Source organism: Amblyomma americanum, chromosome 10 (assembly GCF_052857255.1).
Source record: "Amblyomma americanum isolate KBUSLIRL-KWMA chromosome 10, ASM5285725v1, whole genome shotgun sequence".
In the NCBI taxonomy this organism is placed as follows: Eukaryota; Metazoa; Arthropoda; class Arachnida; order Ixodida; family Ixodidae; genus Amblyomma; species Amblyomma americanum.
In genome coordinates this window covers 12,449,516-12,462,106 of record NC_135506.1, presented here as the reverse complement: position 1 = coordinate 12,462,106, position 12,591 = coordinate 12,449,516, and the positions used below count along the sequence as shown (strand labels likewise).

Here is a 12,591-nt window from a genome sequence, read left to right as displayed (position 1 = left end):
GAAAAGCGAACGCCGCCTACCAGGCTTAATTGCATCGCGTGGCCGATAGCTGCAAAGAAGGAAGGTGGCTTGATATCCGTTGTGCAAGAACTGGTTGCCATTGAAAAATGTGGACGGTGCGGCTGAACGGCATCCCGGAACGTATTAACGACGAGGCTGTTACCATCAAAGGGAAGGTCTATTCGTTCGACTCTTTCGACACCTGGTTCCGGGACGATGAAAAAAATCTCGGGCTTCCTCGACGACGTGTACACCTTCGACCCCGCGTCGTACCGGTGGGGTATGCTGCAGGCTCTTACTCTCTCCGTAGATGGGCCGCAGTGTCGTAGCCTACGGTCACTGCGCCTACCTGTGGGGCGGATGGCACGTCAACACAGACACCGCTTCGATACCCAAACCATGACATGGAGCCGTCCGGACGTAAGCTGCGAAATCCCGGAAGCGGAAATCAACCACTCGGCGTGCGTGCTGGGTCATCGGATGTACATCGCCTGTGAGTTCGGCTCGGATTCCTTCAGGAATGTACGCCTCTTAGATCTGGAGAGCTTCCAATGGCATCGCGTCCCTACCAGTGGAGAGGCTCCGGTTGGCCGCTGCTTCCACACGGCGTCCGCTATCGGAACTTAAATGTACGTTTGGGGTGGCTGTCTAGAGAGCTCATGGCCCTTCGACCACTATGACAATTCCTTGTATTATCTGGAAACGACCACTGCAGCGTGGGTGCGCCCACAGGTGCAAGGCGTGGCCCCGGAGGGACGCGAGTGTCACTCTGCCTTCGTGTATGATAGAGAGCTGCACATCTTTGGTGAATGCAATGAACTGGTGGACGCCTACTTTGCCGACGTGCTCAAGGATGACCTAAAGAAGTCTTGCTGGATTGAAGTGAAGCCACGTGGGTCAGGCCCGTCTGCAAGGCATTTGCCCGGCTGCGGTGTGCTTGGAGAATTGGTGTTGCCCTTCGGTGGCTTCGGGCCTCCACCCAATCTTGAGAACGGAGAGCATATCGAGGAAATTAGTGAGGGCGAACAGGAGCTGACGGATCTGCACGTGCTGCACTTAGCGCCGACACTGAAGGATTTCTGTCTACTTGCTATCATCGATGAAGATCTCAGTGTGTGTATCTACACACGTTTGAGCATTGCATTCCGTTTTTACTGTTTTTTTCTTGCTTGCGTGGCGGCCCTTTATGCCTCAGGGCTTTTATAGATTTTATCCCGTTTATCGTGTTAATCGTAGGTAACATGTTTTATTCATAGAAATGACTGCACTGAAATCCGGTGACCACGCACTCTTCATCTCGATGTACCGCCCCCTTTTAAATATTCGTTCTGCACCCTAAATAAAATTCATTTGATAGAATCCATGTGTGTCCTTCCCTCTTTGTCCCTTGATTCCAGGAATCGCTCGAGACAATTCCATTCTTTCAATCGTTACTGTACAACGGCCTGAACCCAGAAATGTTTCTTCACTGCGATTCCACATTTATGTATAAAACACTCAAAAATAAAAGGCGGAAAGACGGGTGTGAGCATCTAAGGATGCGCCTATCTTTTACAATCACCTTTGGATGAGTCTCAATGAGCATGGGCCTCTCCGCGATTAACATCTCCCATTTATACCTTTGTCGTTTGCATTCACGGGAAAATGTGCTGCGACACAACAATCGCAAAGCCAGTATTTTTTCGTTCCTCCCCATATACCTGCTGCTTCGGAGCCCATGACACGCAGATATCGCTCATACCAGTTTTCTAAACACCGACAAAAATACTGTATGCTAATTCAGGAGTGCACGTTGTTGGGCGAGTCGGTCGTACATACTTAAAGAAGGGAATTGCGCTAAAAAAGACATGGACGAGAAAAGACAAGGACGGGCGCAAACTCGCGACTGATTTTATTCAGAAAGAACACAAATATATATACACCTAGATTCTTATCCAATCATTGCCTAAGCGCACATGCCAGGAACGTTTTCTCTTTCTTATACAAATTGATACTAGAATCGCTTACGCATTCATCACCGGACTTATCAATGAAAAAACCCTCTGCGAGTTCACGTGCTACCTGGTTACGACTGCGCCTTAAGATTTTTGTTCTAGCCAGCAAAGGCTGGCATGCTTTATCAGGCGTAGCCAAAGGGCATGCGCCGTATGCTAAAACTTTTTAATATTATTCGAAATGTGTGCCACATAGTATTCGGTAGGAGACTCGGCACGTGTGGACAAATCAGTAATGTTTCGCTTTTGTTTCCGTGAAAACAATGCATTTTTTTTAAAGCGCGAGTGGAAAGGTTAAGTTTGTAAACCATTTGCCCTCGGTGGTCTTAGATACCAGACCAAGCTGCACACGGAAAGAGTGTGAATGGTAAAGATACGACTGAAAAATTGGTTTGTTTCACTTTTTTACCAATTTTAGCCATTTTACAGCGACACTGCGGAAAATCATTGGGGCTGCAAACAACTGTGTGCACATATGTGCCGGTGTAGTCGGCGTGTTCTCTCATCGATTACGTTTCCAACAAAATCCAACTTCATCGTCCACTCCCGGTAAGTGTACACGATTGTTTTATTAATTTGGTCTCATAAACCACTTTAAGTGCCGTCGCGGTGGCTGAGTGGTTATGGCGCTCGGCTACTGGCCCGCAAGACGCAGGTTCGATCCCGGCCGCGGCGGCCGAATTTCGATGGAGGCGAAATTCTAGAGGCCCGTGTACTGAGCGATGTCAGTGCACGTTAAAGAACCCCAGGTGGTCGAAATTTCCGGAGCCCTTCACTACGGCGTCTCTCGTAGCCTGAGTCGCTTTGGGACGTTAAACCCCCCTAAACCAAACCAAACCACTTTAAGCAAAGTTGTGTGTACAGAGCAGATTATCTGCGGAGCGACAAACTTTGTAAGCGACGTTATAAACAGCGGAAACCATCGGGCTCTCGAGTAATGCCGTTTGAGCCGATGTGTGGTTCCTAGCGCGCGGAAAAGATATCGGTGCGAAACCCTCTGCTGGCTTTTTCGTGTCGCAAGGTAGATGCATGGGCAGAAATATTGCTTAGCCCGTGAATGCCGGCCGTAAGCGCCGTGTGAGCTCGATGGATTCGTCCATCCCTGTTATCCGAGCGGTTGGCCGCCGCCGCTGGCCTGCGGGCAATTCATTTCGAAAGCTGAGTAAAGGTTGCCTCGACAAGAGATGGCTTACATTTCGTTCCGAGAGGCTCGTTCATGAACCCCGCTCACGCGTGCACAAATTCTCTCCAACAGCCTTCGCGCGAGAGGCAGAGTATGCGTATCTGATCTCTGACAGCTGCATTACGATAACGCCAATGTAACTGAGCGCTTTTTGCGCAAACGAGTGTAATTCAGCTCGCGCTGTATTATCATGCCTTCGTCTGCGGTGGAAGACTGCTTCATTGAAGTAGTTTCTACTTTGAGCGCGTTCATTGCTTTCGTTGATATTTCTAGCAGCCTTAAGGTCAGGGTATCTGCTTGCAACAACCTCTTTACTGCGCTGTTCAGTCTGCACTTGAAAAAAAAAAGTGAACTTGAGACTGCATTTCATCCTGACGATAATGCGTATGTTGTCTCAAGCTCACGTCTGCTTTTGAAACGGCGCAATTGCAGCCACTATGTGCTGTTTGAGTTTTTCTGATAATGCCCGTGGCACGGAAGCCCGCCAACCCACTTGTTTCTAAGAGCGCGCCGTGATGCATGACAATGCTGTTCCCTATTCGTGCTTCAAATCATGGGCGCAAAACTGTGATGAACTGGTTCGCAGTCTGCCTGGTAGGTTTTGCATGGCCCGTGCCCGTCTGAGTATCGGCGTACAGTGGTGAGCAGCCCTGTCTAGAACGCGCCGACGGTGCTCTGTGGAGCAAGTCAGCGCCATCTGTAGCGTTAGGGTATGGGTTTGAGCTATGTGTCCCGTGCGCATTCGTGACGCTGTGACGGTGGCCAGGGCGTCGCCATGCCACTGTTTAACGAGTGTAACGAGACGGCCAGGCAAGCAAGCGCGATTGATAGCGGATGATCGCGCGTTTCTGTATCCAAGTTTATAGATCTGTACGGATGCCAAATGCGGTGTCCCTTGTAGCTGATAACACAGCGCAAAGACACGCCATCACACAACACGTCTGCAACGCATGGTGCGTGGCGGCAACACGTTAACGTTATACGGACACGACAAAACAGACACCAAACAAGCACCTAGCGCCAGTTCTTGCAATTTTTGGCTGGGGCATGTTTGAAGCGCGCGATCGCCCGCTATCACTTGCACCCGCTTTTGAAACGCGCGAGTTCCCGATATTACTCGCACTTGCTTGCCTAGCCGCCTCATGATTCGCGCGAAACGCTTTGGTTTTCCGGTCGCTGTTCATATCATCGCTGTTCAAATCGTCGTTTCACGAAAAAGATCGCCTTCAGAGGGAATCGGTAGGACTTTGGTTTTAATAGCCTTGCATGAGTTATCGATGGATTGCAGGTAAAGCGATATCGAATATTCGATGGCGTCCGTGGTTTTTAGCGCGCCCTAGGGTTAAAGGACTCGTTACACAGAAAATCCGGTGTCGGCGTTGTGAATGATGAATAGGGTCGCATATCTTAAAATTGACGGCGTTTTCTCAGCAGAATCTTGTGGTGTGTGCTTCTTCGCAAAAAACAACAAGCTTCATGCGCCATTCACTAGTACAACGCACGGTTGACTTCGGCGCATGCGCACTGTCATCCCGCTATAACCCTGTCCTCCTTGCCTATAAGGTCCCCCTATTCCAAATATCGCTTGTGACGGCAGTGTTTCCTCCACCGCAGAAGAGGAGGACGAAAAACGTTTATCGAAATAAAGGGCAAGTATAGCCGTGGCTTGAGGGTCCGGTCCGGTGGTCAGGAGCCCTTACGTCCTGAAGACCTTTATGGCACACTCGGTGACCTGGTGTTTGGCTTCCGTGTCATAGCTAAGCAACGCGGGCTCTGAATGGTCGGGATTACTGAGCCGCACCTCCTCAGAGATCGGGGAGGGGGGGGGGGGTTCGAAAGTAAGTAAAAAAAAGAAATACACGTTCCCTTTTAGACTTCGAGTACATACGGACTTCAGCAGCCGCCAACTATAGAGCGGGTTCAGCAAGGGGCTCACCGCGTTTATCGGTATCGATAACACCCACTCACGAGATGTCTTACCTCCGGCTCTTGAATGCTGGCACCAAGAGCACGGCTCAGTGACGACCATGCCGCACCCGGGAGCGGGAAGGCTTCTACGGCTGAGTATTGGAAGCATCAGTGGCGTCAAATGGAGACCCACGCGGTTTGCAGAGGACATCGCGCGTCGCTACGCGTGCTCATTGTGCGGGGTGATTTCAAACACCAGGACAATCCTGCCTTGCATGCACGCGCTGTGTGATACCTGCAAGGCCGGCAGCTACCAAAACGATGCAGGTAGCGTCTGCCCATTGGACCACGAACGCTTCCAGGAGGAAGAATGTGGCAAAGTTCTGTTGAACGTCGAGAAAATTCACAGTTTTAAGGTGAGTCTTTCTTCTGCGGTCTTTGTATGACTAGTACATTGGGCTGCGCACTCCAGAAGTCCTTGCAAAACTGGGACAGCTTGACCGTGACTGACACTGTGCCTCCCACAGAATTGTTCTACGCGTGTCAAGGCAGAACGCGTTCATAGGCTGCCGCCAAGGTAACCCGTCGCAAAATGGCACTCCTCTAGGCTAGTTGGTATGATTCCATCTTTGGGCCAGCGTGAGCTTTGGGATGCATGTTCCGTGTTTCAATGTGTCTCTCTACGTCCCTGAGTTCCAAAGTTCACGCTGGCCCACAGATGGTATCCAGTCGGTATTTCTTAAGCGAATATATCAAAACTTACAGGATGGTTCCGTGTTTCTGACACTTGTAATAAAGAAAGAAATGCGCCTTAGAAGTCGAATTTGTGTCTCCGAAAGATAACTGTTACCAGTGAAAAGATGTCATTTACGGTTGCCTAATTACATTTGATTGGCATGAACTGATTAAGATGATGCGGTATCAAAAGAAGAAAACGTGCGCATTTTTTAAAAATTTACACTCAGGAGAGCAGAATTAAACGTTCTGGACAGGCTCCGGAATGTCTACGTCAACGTTTACAACTGCCGTGTTTTCTCGCATGTAAGTTTTTTTTTTAAATTCGATAATTGTGCCATGAGGCATAAGTTGAGAAAGGGGGAATGGAATGCAGGAGATGGAAAGTTAAACGAAGGAGTGAAGACCAGTTTCGTCGAGGTAGTCGCAGAGGTCGGCGGTGAAGTGATTGTTCATAGTCCACTCCACGTAGTCACTTTCGCGGTTCCACCGCAATCCCACCTCTCTGGGGAGCCATTTTATAATAGCAGCCGTCGCTGGGCACGTCCACAGCATGTGCCGCACATCGCAAATGTCCAGTGCAGCGCCACAGTGAGGGCACCTGTCAGTCGCTGGTTGACCAGTATTTCAAAGTCCTGGTCTCCAAACCCGGGAAAGACCAACTGCGTGTTACGGACACAGCAAGGCGCACTTTGAAAGGCAAAAAAAAAAAGAAAAGTAACGGAGACAACTCCTTCATCTGGCCGCCTTCGAGCTTTCGCAATGTTCGGCACTTGTTGCGGCTATCACTGCGCAAAGGCCTGAAGAGCCCTCCAGGTTCAAAAGAGCCGCCGACGAGATCCACAGATAATGAAGATACGAAGGGATCTTCGTTGCCCTACTGCGCGCTCTCCTCGATGACTGCAATCTCATCTCTAAAACGAAACTTTTCCCAGTCGCTCATCTGCGCGGTGACTTATGTCTCTTGAGCTCCAGTGATCGATGTTGAGGCCATTTCGGATCAAAATTAAGGTTTTTGGGTGAAAGTAGCACTAAAAGCAATGAGGGGCAAAATAGGGCATTTTCGTAATTAGTGCCTACTAATTTTTACACGTTGAGACCAATTAATACGGGCTCTATTTTGCATAATCCGCTGTGTGTCCACTGCAACTTGAGGATTTTTCGAAGCAGAGAAAAAGGGCTAAGGTCGTTGGTAAACGGGAATGTCGCCAAAAAACCGCGAATTTCTGCTGCTTAGATGTTTCGGTAGTGTGCTGCTTGAGTGAGCAAGTGCCCTCGAACAACGTAAGAATTTACTTATTACAGTTAGTGGTAACTAACTCCCTTAGGTTACGTAATGTTAAAGGATGTTTGCGCATAGCGTTCCTATGACGGAATTATTTTACCAGCACCCCATCTATGGGGCAATGCTCAACATTGGGGTGCCCTCTAAGGCTTAAAATGAAGATACCGATTTTAATCATACCTAGCAATTCTGAACAAAAGCATTTTTGAACGGGAAAAATTGTACGAGCGCCATTTTTTATATATTGTAAGCTTTCACTATAACAATCAATATAACCGCCGATCTCCAGCAGGCAGGCTTGCATGCTTTTTATTATGAACGCTTTTTTTCTGTCGTCAAAATTGTTGCCCGTTGGTTTTCTATGGCGGTCCTTAATGTTCGATGCGGAGGATGGAAACAATATAAAAGAAAGATTTTGCTACATATCGTAAAAAATGGACCTCCATTACCTTCAATATTTCTATATCAGTATCTTACACTTTTTGAGTTTTCAAAATTTTTGTCCACGAATGTTGGACATGTCTCGCTCCAAAACCTTACCTTCACCTTTGAAGAAACATGTCAAACAGTTGAGAAAAAGTTGTCGCCTGTCAGGTCGAGACATGGAGGCCAAGTAAGAAACCCTGAACATAAATTCTGGTCAGCAATGCGTGCTGCGTGCTCAGGCATGTTGTTTCAGTCGGTCAATAGGAAAACAGCAGCTATGAATGCCACAGTGCTGCAGGAGTTTGCAAAAATGTTAGAGATCACTGCGGTTACCCGCATTGGAGGAATGCGAAAACATTGACGCCACCTGGACACTCGTCGCCTCTCCTTGCCCCTCTTTGAGCCCATTGACGTTTGCTGCTAATTAATTAATTAATATATGCCAATACAACTTTCTTTTTGGTTAATTATCTCTCACCAAACGCATTTCAATCCATTTCAAACATTTTTTTCACTTCTTTGCCTTTTTTCTCACTATTTTGGCATTCACGGCTGTTTTCCCGTCCACTCACTATATCGACGACCGCACTAGTGCGACGTTTTTTTACATTATTGACTTTCATTAATTGCCTAATCCTCCAATTTGAATAAACAATTTTGCGCATCGTCCTCCCATCGTCCTCCATCGATCACAATCATTCCTTTGGTGCTACCTCTTCTGAGAACATCACAATCACTGTGGACACGTTTTGGTGACTCGACCCCGTCGGCATAGCCTAGAAATGCTTTCGCATTAATTAATAATAATAATTGGTTTTGGGGGAAAGGAAATAGCGCAGTATCTGTTTCATATATCGTTGGACACCTGAACCGCGCCGTAAGGGAAGGGATAAAGGAGGGAGTGAAAGAAGAGGGGAAGAAAGAGGTGCCGTAGTGGAGGGCTCCGGAATAATTTCGACCACCTGGGGATCTTTAACGTGCACTGACATCGCACAGCACACGGGCGCCTTAGCGTTTTGCCTCCATAAAAACCGCAGCCGCCGCGGTCGGGTTCGAACCCGGGAACCCGACCGCGGCGGCTGCGTTTTTATGGAGGCAAAACGCTAAGGCACCCGAAGTCAACTTTCGCATATTGAGATTTACTGTTCTGTCAGGTCGGTTTAGTGCTTCAGCATAGAGGTGTGCTCTAGCGTGGTTGCTGAACGTTGGTTTATAATATAGAAAGTAGATTACAGAGCACATGCGTTTCTTTTTTCTTCCAAGGCCTACTGCTGGAACCAGAGTCAAGGCTGCCCGTTCTCGGGCACCCTTTCGGAGGTCCTCCGTCACTACGAGGACGAGTGCTCCTTCCACGCTGTCCAATGTCCGCGGTGCAGCGAAAGCGTCCCGCACGCCAACCTAGTGGCTCACTACAGTCTCGGATGCCCCGTCAACGTGACCGCTGTTCCACTCGACGAAGAGGCACGACTTGATGACGCTGTCTTCGGAGTTCGCGACGTCAGCGCCGCCCTGGAAGAGTTCAAGGCCCTCCTGAGGGAACCTTACCGTGAACAGCTGCCGGCTTTGCAGAGCCACATGAATCACCTCTCGGAGCAAGTGGCCAACCAGCACGCCCTGTTGAGGCGAATCGACGAGATGTTACTGGAAACCTCAGCTGATGAAGAGACCTGGGATCGCCGTAGCCGCATGCCCTGGCACCTGGAGCAAAGGCACATCCTACGAAGACTGGATGTCCTGGCAAGTGAATCGGTTGCAGGTTTGCAAGATCTGCGCCGAGCATTTGTGCCCACCGCGGGAGATCCCATCATCTGGTTTGACTATTCCACCAGAAAGGATTGGACGGGTTCGTCTTCCGGCGCCGGCCTCCACTGGCGAGCATGCAAGCACGACGGCCGAGAAAGGGCAGTTTATAATTTTGTCGGCAAAAAAATGAAAGCGATTTCCAACCGCTCTCTTGGCAAACGCATCGTTGTCGCCGAGGTCACTCAGTGGCACTGCAAGGACCTTTATTTTACCATGGCTTTGATCACAGACACTGAAAAGGATCGGCTGAAGATTTCATTCCGACTTGGTGGCACTCTCGGCAGTGCTGAAGCGCGGTCCCAGGTCTCATCTGTTTGCATCGAGGATGAGAGCAAGAGGCGTGTGGTCTTGAGCCTAACCACTGCAGCCGAGTTGTCACACGATGATCTGGAATGGCACTACACATTCTGGACTGGCCTTTCGCAGCTGACGAAGAGCGGCTTCTGCAAGGATGCATTGCTGCGTTTGGCGGTCACGATAGTCGTCTAGGCTGAAATGTCGGTGCCTGCCTGGAGTGATAGAAGCTTTAGACAGTTTTAGCTGTGCGTACGCAAAGAGTTAGCGTACGCGAGGAGTTTGCGGGGACGGTAGTGCGCATGCGCAGAACGCAAGCGCAAGCCTTGCGTCTTGCGTACGGTAGCCTTGCGTACGCTAGCCAGCGGAGTTTGCGTTGCGGCGCTTGCGTGGCTTGCGTACGCTAACTTTGACAAGATGGCGGCGCCCTGCTCGCCCGCTTCGGAATAAATACATGTCGCCGCTGGATTCTCCGACGCAATAGCTCGCTAAAATGGTAGCGGTTCGCTTTTATTTCGCCTACTCTTGCCCACACGCAGCGGTATAAGCGATAACTAGCCCCTGATTTTCAGATAATTTGGCGATCTTCAAGCTCCTAGGCCTAACTATATTCAGTGTGTTTTCCTCGTAGCAACGACACCTGGCGAAGCAGTTTTCTAAGTTTTAGCCAGATCTTGCATTTTCTTCGGTTTGCATAGTTTTTCTTCTTGGAACAAAAAAAGGCTCCCAATGCACTCACAGTAGTTATCAGTAATCACGGATGAAATTTTCTTCAACCGAGCGTTGATGTGGTTTGACTTCTTGTCACTAGATGGCGCCACGTGCGCCTGAGGGACGCTACGGCACGGTCAGCTAAAACTATACTTCGGAGCGGACAGCGTAACGCACGCAGCGCCGTAGCTCTTTGCGTACGCAAGCACTTGCGTACGCACAGCTAAAACTGTCTTTTGTGAAGCGCTTGCATTCAGACAAATGCTTCTTTTTTCATTTTATTTTTGCCGCCAATATGTAATTCATGGGAATTCACTTTGTTGTATTGTTCTATACTGTAACATGTTCGACGACATCGCGGCTGCTCTTATGCACAGAGCTCATTTTTGGCTGAACGATAAAATGCATGTGTTTGTAAGCTTGGTTAGCAAGATCCGGAACGACAAAATTCAGAGGGCCACTTTGTTGACCTAAAGTGCGGTGACCTAATTGCGGCTTGTGTCACCGATGTGTGGTTAAGATGTTGATTAAGTACATTTGTTTTTGAATCTTAAATGCTGGAGACACTGGAGGGCGTTTGGGAGGCATCCGTCTTATTCGACGCCTTTCCGCAAACACTCTGCAGCGTCATAGACAAGGAGAACTACATATGAGTTGGCAGGAAGTAGCGGAACGGAAGGATGGTGGTTCGAATCCCATCATGCACAAAGGTTTTTTTTTCTTATCGAGTTGCTGAAGATTGTAACGAACGGACGCACGGACGGACACTGTCGCGAGCATGAGCCATTAATGGCTTTCGCCTTAAAAATTAGATGTTATGAATTCTTCCTACAGCAGCATGCTCAATAACAGCTTTTTTGAAACACGGTAATATATTTCTTCAGCTATGTAAAACCACATAGTCTCTGTTCAGTGCTTGTCCTGTGACCCCATTCTCTGTACAAAAAGGAAAAAAATTCGCTCTTCACATGAAGCGCCGTGCCCTTTCTCACAGCTCGTTTTCCACAGCCCGTGGCTCGAAACGCAACTGTCTCTTCAAAGTTTTGGTCTCCTTAAATTTCAGGTCGCACTGTTCCATTTATCGTTTGAAACAATTTCGATGCATTTCCTCTCTCGTGTTTCATATCTTTGTGGAAGAGAAATTTTTTTGGAAGCATCTCTGTATATTCATTCATTATTTGCATTTGTATTCTTATTGCTTTATCTTTATACGTTTTGTTGTAATAAAATACACCATGCATGTATATTTACGGATAAAACCATTTTTTTTTACTTCGTTTGCATGGCGTTTCTGTTCATTTCCAAGAAACTGCGCTGCCAAGCTAGTTTCATGCTTTTCCAGCGCACTGTTAACATAACGCAAATACTTAAAATAGCGCACTTGTATTTTGAGTTCGTAAACGTAAAACTGTTATCACACGCAAATAAAGATAAAAAAAATTCGCAGGAACACATAATTGTAGCATGCGTTGACAATGCAACATCATTAGAAGCTATTCATGCCTTTACGTGTAGTTTTCTGTCATCCTTTCGTGGTTGTGTTTGCAGACGTCTGTCCGCATACAACCAGATATCTCTTCGAGTCGTGTAGCTGGTGTAAGGTGTTCTTGTCTTTCTTCCTTTAGCGGTAACAACCCTGCGGACGGTTCCTCGTGGTAACTACACACCGATAACGCATTCTTATTCTCCCGCCATACCCTCATCATCATCATCATCAGCAGCAGCCAGACTACGCCCACTGCAGGGCAAATGCCTCTGCCGTGTCCCTGCAATTAACCCCGTTATTTGCCAGCTGCGGCCACCGTATCCCCGCAAACTTCTTAGTCTCATCCGCCCACCTAACGTTCTGCCGGGTCCTAGCTGCTGCGCTTGCTTTCTCTTGGAATCGACTCCGTTACCTTTAAGGACCAGCGGTCAGTTTGCCTTCGCATTACATGGCCTGTCCAAGCCCATTTCTTCCTCTTGATTTCGGTTAGGATGTCATTAACCCGCGTTTGTTCCCTCACCCACTCCGCTCGCTTCCTGTTTCTTAACGTTACACCTATCATTTTTCTTTCCATAGCTCACTGCGTTGTCCTTAAGTTGAACACTTTCCGTTGACCTCCGCGTTTCTGCTCCGTAGGTGAGTACCGGTAAGATACAGCTGTTGTAGACTTGTATCTCTTGAGAGATACCCTACTCCTTCCAGAGTAATATCTTAGTGCGCAATGTTTAGCGAGGAAGTGAAGCCAACCCTTTTAAACCATTCGGAG

The 12,591-nt window shown here is 48.4% G+C and overlaps 1 protein-coding gene across 1 annotated transcript; it reads left to right on the top strand.

The window, feature by feature from the left end:
- The first annotated feature begins 5,159 nt into the window (after positions 1–5,159).
- Positions 5,160–9,867, top strand: LOC144106478 (uncharacterized). The gene is made up of 2 exons (XM_077639294.1): positions 5,160–5,501; positions 8,795–9,867. Exons 1-2 carry the CDS (start codon positions 5,205–5,207, stop codon positions 9,821–9,823), a joined length of 1,326 nt encoding a protein of 441 aa, XP_077495420.1. The 5' UTR covers positions 5,160–5,204; the 3' UTR covers positions 9,824–9,867.
- Positions 9,868–12,591: the final 2,724 nt, after the last annotated feature.

What these genes read in the sequence shown, in the direction of transcription:
- LOC144106478 (XM_077639294.1), top strand. Translation starts at nt 5,205, where the DNA reads ATGCCGCACCCGGGAGCGGGAAGGCTTCTACGGCTGAGTATTGGAAGC. An exon ending in AGAAAATTCACAGTTTTAAG is followed by an intron (nt 5,502 to 8,794) that starts GTGAGTCTTTCT and finishes TTTTCTTCCAAG; the next exon opens with GCCTACTGCTGGAACCAGAG.